This window comes from Rhinatrema bivittatum, chromosome 12 (assembly GCF_901001135.1).
Source record: "Rhinatrema bivittatum chromosome 12, aRhiBiv1.1, whole genome shotgun sequence".
Classification (NCBI taxonomy): Eukaryota; Metazoa; Chordata; class Amphibia; order Gymnophiona; family Rhinatrematidae; genus Rhinatrema; species Rhinatrema bivittatum.
Window position 1 is genome coordinate 36,689,711 of NC_042626.1, and position 18,941 is coordinate 36,708,651.

The 18,941-nt window shown below is 42.3% G+C and overlaps 1 protein-coding gene across 8 annotated transcripts in view; it reads right to left on the reverse strand.

Moving 5' to 3' along the window:
* Window positions 1-18,941, reverse strand: part of LOC115074156 (neurotrimin-like) — a 1,324,894-nt gene that overhangs the window by 241,258 nt on the left and 1,064,695 nt on the right. For all 8 annotated transcript variants that reach the window (XM_029573369.1, XM_029573367.1, XM_029573373.1 and 5 more), the window contains one exon: window positions 15,245-15,477. In XM_029573369.1, coding sequence (XP_029429229.1) covers window positions 15,245-15,477 — 233 coding nt within the window. The remainder of the gene's footprint in view (window positions 1-15,244; window positions 15,478-18,941) is intronic.

Consider the following 18,941-nt stretch of genomic DNA (forward strand, 5'->3'; position numbering starts at 1 on the left):
TTTCCTACTGGTGGGGAGGCTGCCAGCAGCCAAACTTATGACAAGCTGCTTTGCATATATTTGCATAATTCTTGTATGTAAATGCCACACAAAGCAGATCATTGTAATATGGTTGGATTTCAGGCCCTAATATCGCATAATATGGCTATATTGTGCGATATACAGTGTTTATCTCATGTTAAACTCTGTTGTAGCTATTTCATGTCTTAGTAAATCTAAGCCTCTGTTTGGTCACTTGCCTGCTATCCCAGCACCAACAGGATTTATATTCCTTGGCTCTGTTTTCCCCACAGACATTCTGGGGTTAAGGTGTATGCTGACTTTGCGGAAAAGACTGCAAGCAGGGAGGCCCATTCCATTTAGTACTTTCACATTCCTTTGCTGTGGAAGTTGAGAAATGTTTTCCAGAACTAAAATTTCCACTATGCTATGCATTGCAGCCAATGAAAATCAATTTATCATCCCCTAAAATCCACAGTTTAGGCACAGAGAACTATTTCAGTATTGTGCACAGGAAAGAACTGCTAAGTCTTTTTCTGCCTTTTTCCAAAGGGGCTAAAAAGTATTGAGGGTCCTTGCTTGCCCAAAGGAAGAAGAAAAATCCTTCAAGAAGCAGGGGGTGTGTTTATTTTCTGACTCCCTCTCTTTTTCCCCTCTTATGAGACTGACTTTGGACATTTTTTTTTTTTTTTTTTTTACTTGCACTCATGCGCACCCTGTTTATCTTCATTTCAAGGCATTTATGTTGACTTACTACTGTGTATTTTAATTTCATTTGAGCCTCTCTCCCCCAAAAATCTGCTTGAATCCAAGGGCCAAGGGGCAACACCCTAGAGGAAAGCAACTCTCCAGATCCCCAGTGATGGTAACAAGGAAGTGAGTATATGAGTGCTGGTTTACTCACTATTGGAGAAGGAGACAAGGGTTCTCCAACACAAACCTGATGCCAAGCTTGTAGGGACACCACTGACTTATTTCAGCCTGCTTGAAACATCCCAGGCCCAACTCCCACTCCTGCCATTTGAAAACACCAATTCACCACATACAAAAGGGTTCAGTTCATCATTTTTATTTTGGGGGGAAAAAGAACAAACTAGCAGGCAAACACAGTTCAATACATAAGTTATCCATCTTATTTGATTGGGAGCAGGGGGTGGAGGTATGACAATAAAATTTCCCGGAGGGGAATGGGGCAATGCTTCCCCAGGAACATGGCTGAATTCAGCACTGAACTTCAGCTCTTCTCGCCATCTCTCTGTACCTCGCCATTCTTTCATTTCTCTCCCTTATTGCATCAATTAACTGCAAGGGTAAAGAAGAAGCATTATGGGCCATCCTAAAAAAAGAAGATGATAGTGCATAGGCCTTCAGCTCAAATGGAAGAACTAGACAGACATCTGGCTGAAGATATCCAGAAGGTGAGAAAGAAGAGAGAAGTTTTGATTGTTGGAGATTTTAATCTGCAGGACGTATACTAGAAAATACCTTCTGCGCAATATAACAGAAGTAGAGATATAGTGGATGCCCTGCAAGGTCTCTTTCAAATGGTAATGAACCCACGAGGGAGGGAATTATACTCTACCTAGTGCTCGCTAACAAGGATAATGTCTCTATTGTCCGGGTGGGTGCCCACCTCAGCACCAGTGATCAAACGGTATGGTTTAACATTGCAAATAGGATATGGAGAAGTCACACGAAGACCTGACTTTTGAATTTAAAAAATACGAACTTTGTTAAAATGGGGAAGTACCTGGAGGTAGAACTAGAAGACTGGGAGAAAATGAGAAAGGTGGAGCAACAGTGGGCCAAACTAAAAGGAACAATTACAAAGGCAACAAATCTATATGTTAGAAAAGTAAACAAAAGCAAGAGAAATAAGAAACCTATATGGTTCTCAAAGGAGGTGGCTGATAAAATAAAAGCAAAAAGAACAGCATTCAGGAAATATAAAGGATCCAAAAAAAGAGGAACACGGGGAAGAATATCTGGTGAAACTGAAGAAGACAAAGAAAGAAATCAAGAAAGCAAAAAGTCAGGTGGAAGAAAGGATTGCCAAAGTGGTAAAGCGAGATAAGAAAACATTTTTCAGATACATCAGAGAAAGGTCCAAAGTGGTATAATGACATTGAAAAGTGACTAGGATCAATGTGTGAAGAGAGAAGAAGAAATGGTGGAAATATTAAGCAAATACTTCAGCATGGTGTTCAGTAAAGAAGACCCTGGGGAAGGACTGTCGCTAGATTCAAAGGGGCATGGGATAAATATTGTGGATCCATCAGGTCCAGAGGACGCATATAAAGAGCAGGTAGTAAAATACTGCACGGAGCGGCAGTAGCCACAGAGGCATTCACGGAGCGGGATGCCAGTGGCCAGTGGTAGGTGTCCACCTTCATGGAGCGGAAGGATGTAGGGCTGTCATCTCCCAATTAAATAAAAAACAAAAACAAAAAACAAAACAGGGATGGGATCCATCAGGTCTAGAGGACACATATAAAGAGCAGGTAGTAAAATACTGCACGGAGCGGCAGTAGCCACAGAGGCATTCACGGAGCGGGATGCCAGTGGCCAGTGGTAGGTGTCCATATAAAGAGCAGGTAGTAAAATACTGCACAGAGCGGCAGTAGCCACAGAGGCATTCACGGAGCGGGATGCCAGTGGCCAGTGGTAGGTGTCCACCTTCACGGAGCGGAAGGATGGAGGGCTGTCATCTCCCAATTAAATAAATAATAAAAAAACCCAGGGATGGGATCCATCAGTTCTAGAGGACGCATATAAAGAGCAGGTAGTAAAACACTGCATGGAGCGGCAGTAGCCACAGAGGCATTAACGGAGCGGGATGCCAGTGGCCGGTGGTAGGTGTCCACCTTCACAGAGTAGAAGGATGAAGGGCATCCATCTCCCAATTAAAAAAAGAAAAGAAAAAAAGAAAAAAAAACAGGGATGGGTTCATGGGCTTATAGGTATTACCAATTATTAGGCTTTTCAATATTTGATGATAGTTAATGTGACTTTCAAGGCATTCTTCACTTTCGGTGCATGTCCGGCATGACTCCTTGCTTCAATGACAGGGGAAAAGAAAAACTGATACTTCACACATTTCCAGCATTGCCCTCTGCTTCATGGCAGAGAGCTATGCTGCCGCTTACCCAACTAATCAAACTTAATATTTCACTTGGAAGCAGCTCCAGCACTGCTCTCTACATTAATGGTGGGGGTGAAAAGGGAATTAGAACATAAGGTTACTAAGAGCCAAGAGAAACAGTTAAGTATGAGAACAAATGTGTGAAGCTTGCTGGGCAGACTGGATGGACCGGTTGGTCTTCTTCTGCCGTCATTTCTATGTTTCTATGTTTCTATAACAAGACAGTGGATGGGGATGGAGTAGATGAAACTCCATTTACAGAAGAGAATGTATGGTAAGAGCTAGGAAAACTTAAAGTGGACAAAGCCATGGGGCCTGATGAGATTCATCCCAGGATAAAGAGGAAGCTCAGAGATGTGCTGGCAGGTCCGCTGCACAACCTGTTCAATAGATCCCTGGAAACGGGAGTGGTGCCGAGTGATTGGAGAAGAGCAGTGGTAGTCCCACTTCACAAGAGTGGGAGCAGAGAGGAGACTGGAAACTACAGGCCAGTCAGCCTCTCCTCGATGGTGGGAAAATTAATGGAGACTGCTGAAGGAAAGAATAGTGAACTATCTACATTCAGGAAAATTGCTGGACCCAAGGCAGCATGAATTCACCAAGGGAAGGTCCTGTCAGACTAATCTGATTGATTTTTTTGATTGGGTGACAAAAGAATTTGATCGAGGAAGAGCGCTTGATGTCATCTACTTGGTTTTCAGCAAAGTTTTGGATATGGTCCCGCATAGGAGACTTGTGAATAAAATGAGAAGCTTGGGAGTGAACTCCAAGGTGGTGGCGTGGATTACAAACTGGTTGATGGACAGAAGACAGTGAGTGATGGTAAATGAAACCTACTCTGAAGAGAGAACTGTGTTAAGCGGAGCGCCACAAGGATTGGTGTTGGGACTGGTCCTGTTCAATATCTTTGTGAGCAACATTGTGGAAGGAATAGAAGGTAAAGTTTGTCTTTTTGCAGATGATACTAAGATCTGCAATAGAGTAAAAATGAATTAAGTTTAAAGTTACAATGTTAAATAAGAATTAATTACAATGCTAAATAAGAAATAATTACAATGTTAAATAAGAACTATTTACAATGTTAAAAGAATTTACTGAAGTTATAATGTACAACAAGAAGTCCTGTACTTCTTGAACACAGTTACAATGTAAACCGATGTGTTCATAAGACAGCTGCAAAGGAAAATTTTCTTATCTAAACTCCATCATTGCCCTCTGCTTTAATAGCAGGGGGAAAAGTGTAAAAGGGGAATCAGTTTCAAACAACCAACAAAGACATGAATTTTACAGTTTGGGAAAACAAATAAGCATAGAGATGATGCAAGTCCAACACTGCTGTCTACTTCAACTAGAGGGAATGGAAAACTGGACTGACAGAAACCAACAAGGGCACTGACTTTGACGATCTGGGAAACTAAGTATGGGGGCGGCTTGTATGGTGTGGCAGATGCTACCATAATGCCTCCAAAAGCTTGCTGGGCAGACTGGATGGACCGTTTGGTCCTTTTCTGCCATCATTTCTATGTTCTATGCTTATGTTTCTGTACATTTAAGTCAACATTTAAAATAATGCTCTCATTTTCTCTTACAGACTCCCCAAAAAAATATGTGAAAGGAAAGGCTGAGAAGGGGAAAGTGTGATATTTTTCTATAACCCTTTCTGTAACCTGGGACTATAAAATAAAATAAAACCTCTGACTGGCTGGCAAACTTGATTTACCAATTAAATCACAAGCATACCAGAGTCCAGGACACAACAAGCAAAGAAAGAACAAGAGAGTATTTACAGGTGTTTCCCATCACCTCTAAATATGATTTATAATCTAAGTTCCTGGTTTAAGGCATTTCTCTCTTTTTGCTCAAAGTTTAATAGTGTTTATTTTAAGTACCATATAACCTACAGACTGCAAAATCAATCCTATAAAAAGTGAAGACATAAAATATAATTCAAGAGCCCTAAAAGAAAAAGCATGACATTCAGTGTCTTGAAAATAAATACATAAAATCTTGGACACAAGCATGAAAATGTCATAAAAGCCATGGCATTGTTTATATTGACAACAGATGGACCCTTTTCTAAGTGTAAAGAGAGTTTGTTGCCAACTACCCAGTCATCTTTGATGGGGTGATCAAGTCCTAGTTTTCTTTATGTGGGAATTTAAAGCTTTTTCATTAAGGGGGTTCTCAGGCTGGACAAGTCATATTTTTAAATTTTGATTTTTAGATAGATACACACATTATCTTAGAGTTAGGGTCTCCAGACAGGGCTGTTGTGTGCCTACCATGACAGGAATGAACCTCATTCTTAAGCCGCAGTATGCTGGGTACAACCTCAAACTCTCAGAATTAATGCTAGTACTCAATTTCTTGACAGCTTCTTTCTGGAGTCATATGCAACATATTTGTGGGCTTGGAACTTCTTTTTCATAAACCTGGTGGACTCTGAACTAGGGGTTCTCTCTCTTTGTCTTCTCTATGTTTTTCAAACCCAGCTAACTCAATTTACTCATCAAAAGGGCAGCATAATGGAGAGTTTTCCCGCATGTACTAGAAAGTCAAAACAGATCTGTACTACCCACCGAAACAGATGTGATAAACGCACATCTTTAATGAAGGCATTAAGTATTACTCTCCAATGCAGAGAAGTGTGTAGGCTTAACCCATTATTTTCCAAATTTTTAAAGCAGCTATCCTCTAAATAGGACACTGGAACATAATGGGTTAACTCATGCTTTCTTCACCCTGGAAATTTAGAAGTCCATATTCAGAAGCATTTAGGGCTAGATTTTAAAAGCCCTGCGCATGCCGGCACGCCTATTTTGCATAGGCCGCTGGCGCGCGCAAAGCCCAGGGATGCGCGTAAGTCCCGGGGATTCGTAAAAGGGGTGGGAGGGGGTGTGTCCAGGGGGCGTGTCGGCAGTCCGGGGGCATGTCCTGGGGGCGTGTCCGGGGTCAGGGGGTGGTCCCGAGTCCCCCGGCACAGGCCGCAGTGCCGGGGGACTCGGGACCGCCCCCTGACCCCAGACACAAGGGGTCAGGAGGCGGCGCGGGCAAGTTACGCCTGCTTCAAGCAGGCGTAACTTGCACAACAAAAGGTAGGGGGGGATTTAGGTAGGGCTGGGGGGTGGGGGGATGCGGAAGGAAAGTTCCCTCTGAGGCCGCTCCGATTTCGGAGCGGCCTCAGAGGGTACGGAGGCAGGCTGCACGGCTCGGCGCACGCAGGCTGCCGATTTTGCGCAGCCTTGCGTGCACCGACCCCAGATTTTATAAGACACACGCGGCTATGCGCGTATCTTATAAAATCCGGCATACTGTTTTAAGATCTACCTCAATGTCTGATAACTCAGAAATTATCCTGCTAAATAAATATTTGGGTATTTATGCAGCAAATAATAGTTAGATATCTTATTACATGGCTAAAATGTATTCGGATAACTTACGGGCCGATACAGTACAGTGCGCTCCGTCGGAGCGCACTGTATTGAACCCGCCATTGGACGCACGTTTTCGACGTGCTAGCATTACCCCTTATTCAGTAAGAGGCCAAAAACGCACATCCAACCTCCCGAACCTAATAGCGCCTGCAACATGCAATGCTTGTTGATGGCCCTTTTAGGTATTCCCGCGCGATTCAGAAAACAAAATGTGCAGCCAAACCGCACATTTTGCGGTTTGGCTGCAAAATGTGCCTACCCAAAGGTAGGCGCTAATTTCTTCGGGCACCGGGAAAGTGCACAGAAAAGCAGTAAAACGTTTCGGGGAGGAGTAAGTTAGCCGGATACAGGAAGGATACCATAAATTGTTAATTCTTAGGTGCTTAAAACCCTTATTGAATCATGACGAATTTAGAACTGTTCTTAAGGCTTTGTTATTTACCAATATAGATTGTTGAAATTCCTTGTTCCTTAATCTACCACAGTCATCACTTAGACCATTTCAAGTTTTACAGAATTCCGCTGCTAGGCTCCTCTCCGGTACTAGCAAAAGAGATCATATTACCCCTGTTCTTTCTGCATTATATTGGCTACCAATTGAGTATAGAATTAAATTTAAAACTTTATGTTTGATACATAAAACAATCTATGCAGAACAAGTAGACTGGATGAATGCAGTTATACGCATTCACACACCTCAACGAAATCTGCGTTCAGCGGGTAAAGGTCTTCTTATAATTCCTTCTATTGTCATTGCTAAACTTACCTCTGTAAGGGAAAGAGCTGTTTCATTAGCCAGTCCAGGTCTATGGAATATGTTACCCGTAGAATTAAGGCTCAAGAAAGATTTAAAAGAATTTAAGAAAGCACTAAAAACATGGATTTTTGTACAAGCATTCCAAGTAGTAGTAGTCAGCTAGTAATGCTCAATGTTTTACATATGTTGATGCTTTTATGTATTTATTTTTTTAATTATTTTATGTTAATGGGCATGTTTTAATGAGATTATTTAATTTTAAGTTTATCATTTTACTTCATGATTTGTTTCTTTTATTTTAAGTTAAGAATGATTCTGATGTATAGTTATTTGTTTGATTGGTTTAAAATTTGTATTGTATTTTATGACTTTTAGTTATGAAACATTGTAAACCGGTGTGAAGGTAAATACCAACATCGGTATAGAAAATTAAGTAAATAAAATAAATAAATAAAATATCAAGCTTATTTCGATTGTGATGATCCTTTATCTTGAATCCAGTGAGCTAGGCCAGGAAGGTAATGGAGGAAGGAGTCCTCCATTTCTAGTTGCTGGAATGGTCAGTCCCCTGCTCTTTATAAAAGAGAGTAGGAGAGTTTTCTCGAGTTGTTCTCCTTCTTGAGTTTTGGGTTTCACAGAGTGGGCCAATAACCTGGGAGAGAGACACTTAAGGGAGACTGTGCAGAGACTAATTCTTTTTACAATCAATATTTTTGGAAGGATTTTCCATACCATCTAAGAACACCCTGCCCGACCGGGGCACTTGCCTGTCTAATCCATAGAGGTAAGAGTTTTCCCAGCTTAATACTGAAAAACTCTTGAACAGATAAATTGAAGATCTGTAAATTATCAAGCCAAGCAAGAACTGTTGTGAGAGTGCCATTTTAGTATTCAAGAACTCTGACAGTAAAGATTTATGTTTGGATTCTCAATCTGAGCCTCCAGAGTCTTTTGTGGCACTCACATCCTTCAAAGTGAATAGAGATTGGTTATTACCCCCCCCCCCCCCCCCCAGGCAACTAACAAAGTCACCCCAGCCATCTAGGACCCTGGAAGATTTAGTCCTCCCCTCCATTGGAAAAAGAACCCTGTCCTGGGGCCCCTGGACTGTGTTGAAGTGGGAGAAGGTTAAAGGATTGGCCCCGGGACCCTCGTATGCGTCTGCCCTCCTGGCCTCTAAACCGGAGAGGGGGGTTACATAATATTCAGAGTTAACTGGATAACTTACCGGGCTAACTTTGCCGGCTATATTCAATACTGCAGCTGCACTATTGCATATACCTCTAAAATTAGTTGGATAAGTTTATACGACTAACTTTACTGTCTGGACTGTGACTGAATATGGACCTCAGAATTCCTGGTCTCAGGCAGTGTAAAGTTTCCAGGGCTAGTGTTAGTCTATGGGGCTGAACCTGGAATTCTTGGCAGCGGGAATTTATGTGCATAAAATCCAATTTATGTGGATTTTGTGCGCACAAATCTTATGCTCTTAACTCATGTTTTATGCGCACAACTTTAAGGAGCATAACTTGTGTGCCTACCTCATGTTTTGTGCTCCTTAGGAACTTGTAATTCATGTTTTGTATGTGGAATTCTCAAGTTTCAAAGTTGTGCTTCCATCTCATGTTTTGTCCGTTTTTGGGTGCACAGATCATGTTTTCTGCACACAATGGGCACAAACCATGGTTTATGCTCCTAATACATGTCTTGTGTGCACAAACCAGATTTATGCATACAAAACATGGTTTGTGTGCAAGAACCATGTTTTGTACCCTAAATCATGGTTTGTGTGCATTAAACCTGATTTATTATTTATTTGTGAATATTTGAGATTCCAGTTTTTGTCAGATTTGGTCTCAAAGCGGCTTACAGAAATTAAGATATCATAACATAGCTAATACAGTTAATAGCGAGTGCCGCTGGATGGCACAATATTCCAAATGAGGCAACTGGGGAAAGGCCCAAGGGCTGGTTGAATAGCCATGCCTTGGCTTTTTTTTTTCTGGAAAGCGATATAGTTTGGCTCCTGGTGGATGGGTAAAGGAGACACCTCACTCCAGGTCTTGGGAACAGAGCAGATCTTAGTCTTGTGCAGTTCAATTTGGCAGAAGTCAGGGATGAGGAGGAAAGAAGGGCCTTTTGTGAGGAAGACGGGTGAGATACTCCATGGCCTTGTTTGCTCATACATCTGAAGATAATTTATGCAAACCAGTCATTGTTTTATGCACATTTTTAGGTTTGCATGCTTTATAAAACCTCTGATGAATTTGCATGCTATTAGCTTACTGCATTTGGAAATACCTTTGTTTTTAGTGAGCACGTTAGGAAATTATTGCCCTGAATGCCGCAATCATTTTTTACTCTAGTCTTATTACATCAGGCCTTTAGATTTCAAGCTTTTTAGAGTCATGGCATGATAATTATGTGAACTTTTTTTTTTGTTTATGGTGCGATGTCCATTGATTATAATTTTGCATTGCCATCAATATTATTATGATGTGACTAATGGGCCCAAGGGAGTTCACCTGGTTTGCTTACCTTGGTGTGCACAGACAAGCTATAGCCATTAAAGAGAAATGAATCACTTAGTCCTGAGAGACTGGAAGTCTCCGGAAACAAAGCAATGCAAGAAAGAATAGGGGCTTTTTTTCTAAACCGATACATTCTTAACCCAAATGATATCTTGGCAAGAATGTACTTTGCCTCTGCAGCAGCAGAAGCAGCATCCCATACGGAGAAGCCACACCATGTCAAGAGCCGGCTTCCCTCACCTGGCTTGCTTCTCCCGCCCTCTGCGAAGGCATTGGTACCTTTCACCTGAATTCCAAAGCTGCTTGCCTCCTGGAGGCAGGTAATTAACCATCAAACAATAGCAGGGGATTTAGAGATTAATTTTGCCCAGAATGAAGAGGGAAAAACTCATTTATACCTAACAAAAGAGAAGGGGCGATTAGTTGGTGAAGCAACAATAGAAAGCAGCAGACAGGGTCGCAAGCACTGATAATGAGATGAAAAGCTGGGCATTATTATACCAATACTGGCAGATTTTATTCGCCCTTAAAAGTTCTGCAGTTTTCTATCATGCAAATGTTACGTTTAAATAATAATAAAATCCCAAGGCATTTAATTCTAAAGAAAAGTATTTTTTTGTGCTTAGATACTGTAAAATGCACTTTTTTTGCAACCTGTCAAAGCAGTAAGGCACACATTTTAAAGGAAACATTACCCATATTGTGCTGGGTATGTCAAATGTGCATAAGGTAAGTGGTAACATGAGTCCTTCTATTGTAAAAATTAAAAATGAACATGTTGTAAGATTTGATTTGGTAAATTAAGCTGGCTCCCCTGCAATTTCCCTACATCTCTGGGAAAACCATGTTAGCAACTGAGTGCTGTATGACCCTACCCAAACTGGACTACGATGTCCCAAAAGGCATCATAAGCTCCATAAGCTAATCAGATACCAATGCATGAGATACATTTGTAATAGGGAAAGAAGGTTTCTGGCATTCAAGTGAATTGAAGGGGAGTAGAAGAGGGGCTGGGGGATGAAGGATGCAATGTTTCAAGAATTTCAAATATAATAACATCATCATCATCATCAAATGTCATCTTTGCTATAAAACTGGCAATCATGATGTACTCTCTGTGCCTAGGTTTCCAGATCTGAACATTTTTCATGTCACTGCTTTCCTTGATCTCTGTTTTTCTCTATCATGCTCTCCAGGACCACATTAGCTAATTTGCCACCCCACCAGCAAGTCTCAGTTTACTTATGACCAGGTCTTCTACCACGGTTCTTCCGTCTCCCATCATCTCGTTTACCCTCTCATTTGAGATAAATGTCCTTCCAGTTAACCTTCACAATTTTTGCACAACACCATATTTCAAAAGCATGCATTTCCTTTATGATCTTTGATTTCTTTATAATAACTTAAGCTTCTAAGGTTTCATTGCAGCAAGAGAATGCTGCTACATGCTACCCATGTGTCTGAAATATTGTGTGATCGTGGTTTGCTTCAGAGGTCACTGTATAATGAGCTGGCAGGCATCATCTAACCACAACAATACTTTTACAAATTTGGCCTCACACCTCCCAGTTTTCTTCTTTTCACTAAGCCACCCACGGTTCAACTCAGTGACAGACAGAAATTCCAAGGCGTGGGCTACCCTGGCATCCCACCAAAACGGAGGCGGGAGTGCGACAGAGGGGGACCGTAGGACAAACTCTGAGACGCCCATGTCTGAGCTGAACCCAACAACTTGGAAATAACAAGCCTGCTCATTAATTGCAGAAGGTCCCAGGGTAGCAGGTGACGCGTGCTGTGCCTGGAGGACTTGCGAATAGCTCAGATTTGAGAGAGGCTGTGTTGAGCTCTTTGGGTTCAGCGGTCGGTTGCAGAGTGGAGTAAACCCCAAAACATCTGGAGCCTCCAGGAATCAGAACTCTACTGGGAACAGCTCAGAGTCATTCATTAATAAATTAAGCTAGGGATCAGGCAGACAGTAGCTGTACTTCTACAGATTTTTCTTCGGAAGGCGCAGAAAGTAAAGACTTTTAAATAAATAAATAACTAGACTTCCGAACTGGCTCAAATCCATTTTATTCCGCTGGTCCACCTGGCAGACACATGAAATTGTCAGCCTGTGAAGAAAGGGGACACTGCAGCTGCAGTGCTACAAGTACAGACTGCCCAGATGGGCAGAAAACCCCCACTCAGCACATGGACCATCAGAAAGGTGTCCTGCTTAATGGCATTTGAAGCAGTATAGTTTCATTTAGCTTGTCTGATTGCTTTAAGAAGGGAAAAAGAAAATCTGAATTTTATGCCTTTCTATTCATTAGCCTGTCAATAAAGCTCAGACCTGCAGTATCGACAGCGGATTAGCTGAGCATCACTGTGTGTACATGACCGATGCCTTCTTTAACCCTGCCTGTTTCCAAATCAATACAGCCATCAGCATTTGAAAATTAGTCCCAGATGAGATTCCAATATTCAAGCTGGCGTGTCATGCTAAAAGGGTTCCAGGCCAACTCTTATAATCTGCTGCAACAAACTTTCTATCATCATTAACCACCCTGTCTGAACTTACTCTGCCAGTCACCCATTGTCATGCACAAACAAATTCCAATGCCCAAAAATGCATACATAAATTACCAACACATCCGTACACGCTATAACATACCACTGCACAAGTGCATGCATATATTCCACAACAGATATCCGCACACGTGCTTACACATAGGGTCATCAGATACACATGCACTTCAACACATAAATATGCTTATAAAGGCATTAATACCTACAGAACACCTTCACAAATTCAAACTGAACTCAGAGCACACACACATGCATGTACATATGTAATGAAAGTCTTACATATGTACATGCAACTTCATGCACAAATGAACACACGGAGGCTTATGAAAACTACACGTGTGCAGGCTATACAGACATTGATGCACTTATACTCCATGATACACACAGTGCAGGCCATTAAATGCTCCCGGAATCCAAGCCAGGCTGCAATGAGCTGTGAATTTCCATGACATGATCTTGTGATTGCTCTCAGTTATAACTCAGCCAGGCTCTGCGCATGGGAGTACACATGAGTATGCACAAGGAAAGAATTTCATTTTGCAAAATTTGCTATATGTTTTATCACTATAAACACAAATGTTAATGCTCTGCCGGCCACAGTAATGATGAAATACTGCAAGGTTTATGGGACAGGGAGAAGAAGAAAGAGTAGCTAACAGCATTGCCTTCTCAATGGCTGATTCCACAGATAGATGCTCCCAATTTTTAAGGTTATAGCTATTGCCCATACTGGCAGGTGCTCTCACTGGGCTGGAACACAAACCAGTTTGGCCCTCATATTTAAAATGTCTCATTAAAAATTATCCTTGAAAGTATTTTCTACTCATTCAGAGAAATGGAGGGGTGAAGGGATCACCTAGATTACTCAGCCATATAACTGTATACCTCCCAAAAATCAGTTGAGGAAATCATTGCTACTAGAAACCTACAAAATGAACTACAGATGGTCATCTTGAAATGCTTCGAAAGTATTACGCAGAAAATTAAGAAGCACATTTTCAAAGCCATTTATTAGTATAAGTATCAATTTGCCCTGGGTAAATCAACCATCTGAAAATGGCCCTTGGCTAAGAGTTTGGCAAAGTTCCATTGTAGCTCGTGTACTTTTAGCTGGATTGAGGGGTGGTGCTCCCAGGGACGTCATACAGACAGGTTCAGAAGATAACGAGGTCCATATTCAGTAGGATGTTTAGTGGACAAGTTACCCAGCTACAGTTAGCTGGATAACTTGTCCTGGATATTCAGTGGGATAAACGTCCTACTGAACATTCCGATTTAAGTCATCTGGCTAACCTCAGCTGGTTAATGGTTAAAAAATATATATATTCTTTTGAATATCCAGTTATGTGTAAAGCTATCCGACTAATCTTAGCCAAATAACGAGATTTAACTGGCTATATTCAAATGTCTATAGTCGGTTCAGTGCTGAAGAGTTAAAAAAAAAATTGCGGGCCTGAAGCCCCAAGCAGCTCCCCTCCTCCCTCCCAGTCCCTCCTCCCTCCCAGTGCCCCTGCATTGGATGGGTTACAAAAAAATAGATCATCTCTCCCCCTCCCTCCACCCGTCACTCCGGGGTCCGATTGTTTATTTTTTCAAAACACTTCAACTTCCAGGCCTCCCTCCTTCCCCCATCCCAACCCTAAGCCTCCCACCCTTAAAGTACCTTAAATATCTTTTTTTTCTCTTCAGCCCGGATTGCGATAGCCTCCTATCATGACTCGGGCCCGATGCTTGTGCCATAGCTAAGCAGTTGAGCAGTGGAGGAGGGGAAAAAACTGTTACCGACCTCATCCTCTACTTTTTTGTAACCCATCTAAGGCAGGGCACTGTTGGGCGCAGGTGGCAGGCTCATAGGATTGCGGGGTTTTTTCGTTATCATCGCCCCTTAACCGGATATCTTACCCGGCCACACAAAACCGGCTAACTTTAGTCCTACTCAGACGCCACCTAAATGGCTTTTGAATATGGACTCCAACATGTACAGAAGGAGCAGATGCAAAAGTCCACAGAGAGTTGGCACCTGTGGCTAGTTTTCAAAGGGAAAGTAAGATGCATTTACTTTCCTTTTGGAAATTAGGTACAGAGTACCCACACACTTTGCATTCAGTCTAAAAATTCCTTGCCCAAAATGAGTAGAGTAAGGCAGCAAATGTAATTCACTGCTTAAAAGCATAGTGTAGTCCATTCATTTTATAGCTATGTCCTGTTGGTGGACTCGTGTTCACAGATACTTAAGGACTTGAACTGGAAAAAGTGCTGAGCCTAGAGATGTCAGGAGGCTAACAGGTGCATCAGAACAATCCTTGATCCCTTTTACTATTGTCTTCTAGGTAAGATGACCAGCTAAAATCATGTTATGATAAAATGGTTGGGCTAGTCTTGGTTATATCCCATTGCATCTATTAGCTTCTATTTTCTACTAGTCTTAAGAAATTGAAGCTGTAAGTCCATAGACGCAATGAAAGTAAAAATAGGCCTGGACCAGCCTGGCCGGTATGGCACGGAACTATCTGGTCAAAACTCCCATCACTGAAGCAGCATTTAGTTCTGCAGGTATCTGCCCTCACAAATGTGAGCAGCCATATGGTTCATTAACAAATTTCTGGAGCCAATTCTGAAAGAACTGAGTTTTGTCCTCAGCTCAAGGAGGAGTGGATGTGTATGGAGGAAGAGGGCTCATCAGAGGTGGAAACATCCAAGCAACAACTCTCACCGCCTGAGTCACTCACTGCCAGGATATATGATGGACGGTATAAGAGTCTCTTACATAAATAAATAAATAATGAGAACAAAAGGCACTGCCACTTACCTTGAACGATGAGGTGCACGCGCGATGTTTTGGGGTGGTTGTCTGTTTGCACTGAGCAGGTGTACGGTCCCTCGTCATACAAATCCACATTCTGGATCTCGATGCTATACTGCGTTCTGGTGTTCGAAAGCAGAACCACCCGGTTATCTATAGACCACTTATCATTACCAGCATAGAGAATGGTGGTTCGGTTTAACCAGGCTACACGGGTCACTCTGCTATCCACAATGCACCTGGAATCAAACAATCCCAAAAAAAAGTATCATTTAGAAAACAGATTTTCTTTGGCATGCAGTATGCTTCATTTTTTTTCTTCTTTCTTTCTTTTTTTTTTTTTTTTTGCTGAGCTATTCTACTGCTCAGCAGTTTCAGAAACCGCATGCCACATTTCCCAGAGGAACTGGAGATCAGCATTTTGCCAGCATCAGAACGCTTGCTCAGAGCATCCCATCCTCCCCTGTACCGCCCTCCTCAGTCTGCATCACATTACTCTGAAAGTCAAAACTGGAGATTCAACTAATAACCAAGCTCTGCGAACCTGAGAGCAGCATCTTCTGCCCCACCTCAGAGGCTGAGCTATCAAGTGCGAGCAATTTTCAAGGGTTCCTAACGTGACTGAGGGAGAATGGAGGAAACACCATAGAGGGCTTCGGACTCACGAGTGAAATGGAGCAGGTTAATAGGGAATGGTTATTTACTCTTTCAAATAATCCCAGGACTGGGGGGGAACACTCCATGATACTAACTGGTAGCAAATTTAAAACACATTTTGGAAAGTCTTTTTAAGCTGTGTAATTTGTTGATGGAGCATGTGGTCAAGGTAAGTACTACAGCTAGGTTTCTGAAAAGATTTGGATACGTTTCTGGAGGCAGGTCCATTAACATTTATTATGCAGGCAGACAAGGAGAATGATCAGCAGAAAAAAAAATTTTCCCGTTACGATCTGCTGGGTATTTTCAAGAAGCTTAGATTGGCCACTGTCTAAGACAAAATGCTGGGCTCGATAAACTTCTAGTCTGACCCATCATGGCATTTATGTTCTTATGGTCCTGTTTTTGGAACCCAATTAAATCGTTAACTTGAGCTCTGGTCAAAGATGTTCTACTACTAAGTTTTTTTTGTTTACCAAGGGACTCGTGCTAGCTGTGCCGTGCTCAGGAATGAACTCTGCATAACATAACATAACAAGTGGTCCTGGGGAGGGTCCTCCAGCTACTTTCAGTTTTAACTTTTCTGGTCTATTATTTAAAAATGGATTTACAGGAAATGACTGAATTTCCTTCCCTCGCCGTCAGCCTTCTTATTTGCTACAAATTATCGGGTAAATTTTCAGAGATACACATATAAAAAATTAGCATATATGAGCGTAAGTAGCATGAACTTGCGTAATTGCTGTTTTATAAATATCAAAAGTGCATGCGTTACTTTAGATTTCACGTGCATGTATACTCGCAAAAAAGGACCTTGCCCATATGCTCCTGACTGAAGAATGCCATGGTGCAGCGTCACTAGCCCGCCATATGCAATTATCATCTTCAAAGGTGCAAGAGAAGTGCACACACACTGAAGGTTGCCTCGGAGGCAACATGAATAGAGTTTAGGGATGGGGCATGGGGGTGGCAGGAGAAGCAGTCACAGCCTGGGGCACTCCTAGCTTCAGGCACAAGGGGGTCCTTCCTCTGGCATTCAACTCTGTCCATAAGTGCTGCTAATCCGGCTGCTGGTACCTCTCTACTGTCCATACGGTTCAATCTGCTGATCGCTTAACTGTGTGGCAGAAGAGAGGCTCTGGCAGCTGGATTAGCAGCACTAACAGACACTATTGGTACTGGGACTAAGAGGACTAGGTAAAGGGAGAGAGAGAGAGGAGAGGTATTTTAAGGCTGGGTGGGGGAGAGTAGGGGACTCACCAGGGTTGTGGGGGAGACAGCTGAGAACTATAAATTAGGAAAGAGTGGGGATTTAGGAATAGGGGGAAGGAAGAGTGGTGGCTCTAGGATTTGGGGCAGATTGGGAACTAGGGTCTGGGGAGAGGGTGGTAAAATCGAAGAATGGAGACTTTGAGACTGAGCAGGGATTGAGTGAGAGCAGGGACTAAGCATTTGGGTGGGGGTTGAGTGTGGTTTCTCTTAGGTGGGCTGGGAGAGAAAAATGAAGGTTTGAGAAGGTATTATAGATGTGAAATGAGTGTAAAAAATGGGAGGCTGAAGGGTGGGGAGGATTCAAGAAATAGTGTGAAGGACCTTGAGCGCTGGGGAGGTGGTCAGGGGCAATGGAAAGGGATGGGGGAGGTTGGAGAGAGGGGGAGAGGCAATAGAAACAATGGGGGTCAATGAAGAGGTAAAAGAGGGTGGAAATGGAGTTGAGGAGATGGTAAAAAGGGGTGATAGGAGGCTGGCTAGGGGAAAACACATAAAAAGAGCTGGAATGGCCTCTGCTATTTGCATCAGTAGCATGGGATCTTCTTAGTGTTTGGGTAATTGCCAGGTTCTTGTGGCCTGGTTTTGGCCTCTGTTGGAAACAGGATGCTGGGCTTGATGGACCCTTGGTCTGACCCAGCATGGCAATTTCTTATGTTCTTACGACAGTGAAGGAACTGAGGCTAGTGAGAGGATGAGAAGCAGAGGAAGGAAGAAGAAGAGGACTGTAGAGGGCGAGTACAGAGGGTTGAAATGGGATACTAGGGAGCAGATGGGGGAATAAAAGAGTTGTGAAGGAGTGAGAGACAGAGGGGAATGGGAAGGAAGCATTTTAATTTCCATTCAAATGACTGGAATATGTCAGCTTTGGCAATGTGTATTTTGCTTAGTGCAAGAGAAAATGTATTTCTTTCTATTTCTCCAGTGTTGCACTGCATGCAGAATTTGGCTTCCTGTTCAATTTTTGCCTGCATGTCTAATTTGTGGTCCCTTATTCTGTATTTGGTGAGGATCTGTCTGTGTTCCATTTGTGTGACAGAGGGGGAAGGATTTTGCTCATTTTTATGTTAAGTTAATACTTCTATATCGCCTTCCTCAAAACAAGATCTGTGTCAGAATCTGTAGCAATTTAGCTTATTCTGTTTTCCCAGTAGGAGGTGTACTGGTGCTCTAGAGGCCGTTACTATAGTTGTGGTGCTACCTTTTCATAAGAAGGCTTGTTGCTGTGTGAGTCCTAAATGATAGTGCTGTTATGATATGAATAGTTTGCTACAAAGATTCTAAGTGTGCTTTTGGGAGGGTTTTATGGTGTGTCACACAATGTGTCTGGGAGTGGAGTAAGTTTGCTTTGCTGTTAATGAAATCTAGAACCTAATTTGTTTAATGTAATCAAAGAGCACACACTTATGTTTCAACCTAGTGCTTACCAAGATAGCATTTACTAATTAGGTAGAGGTTAAGTGTAAGCCCTGATAAAGGTTAAGCATCACTTCCATATAGACCTAAGGGTCACATTTGTGTCTATTTACAGATTATAAATAATAAGTGTTTAAAATTAAAAAAAAAATGAAACAGTCTGCCAGCTCTTAGTGTCATGTGTTGGGACAGAGTGAGGGCATACTTTTTCCCTTGGGCACAGGTGCTTGGCTACAGTCTGTTTTATTCGTCTTTTGTTTGCTCTGTTTGCTTCACAGCATGGGGCTTAATCCAACAGTGGTGAGTTCCACGGTCTTCAAGCAAGCAAAGTCCTTCACGCATTAGCTCCATCATAATTAGC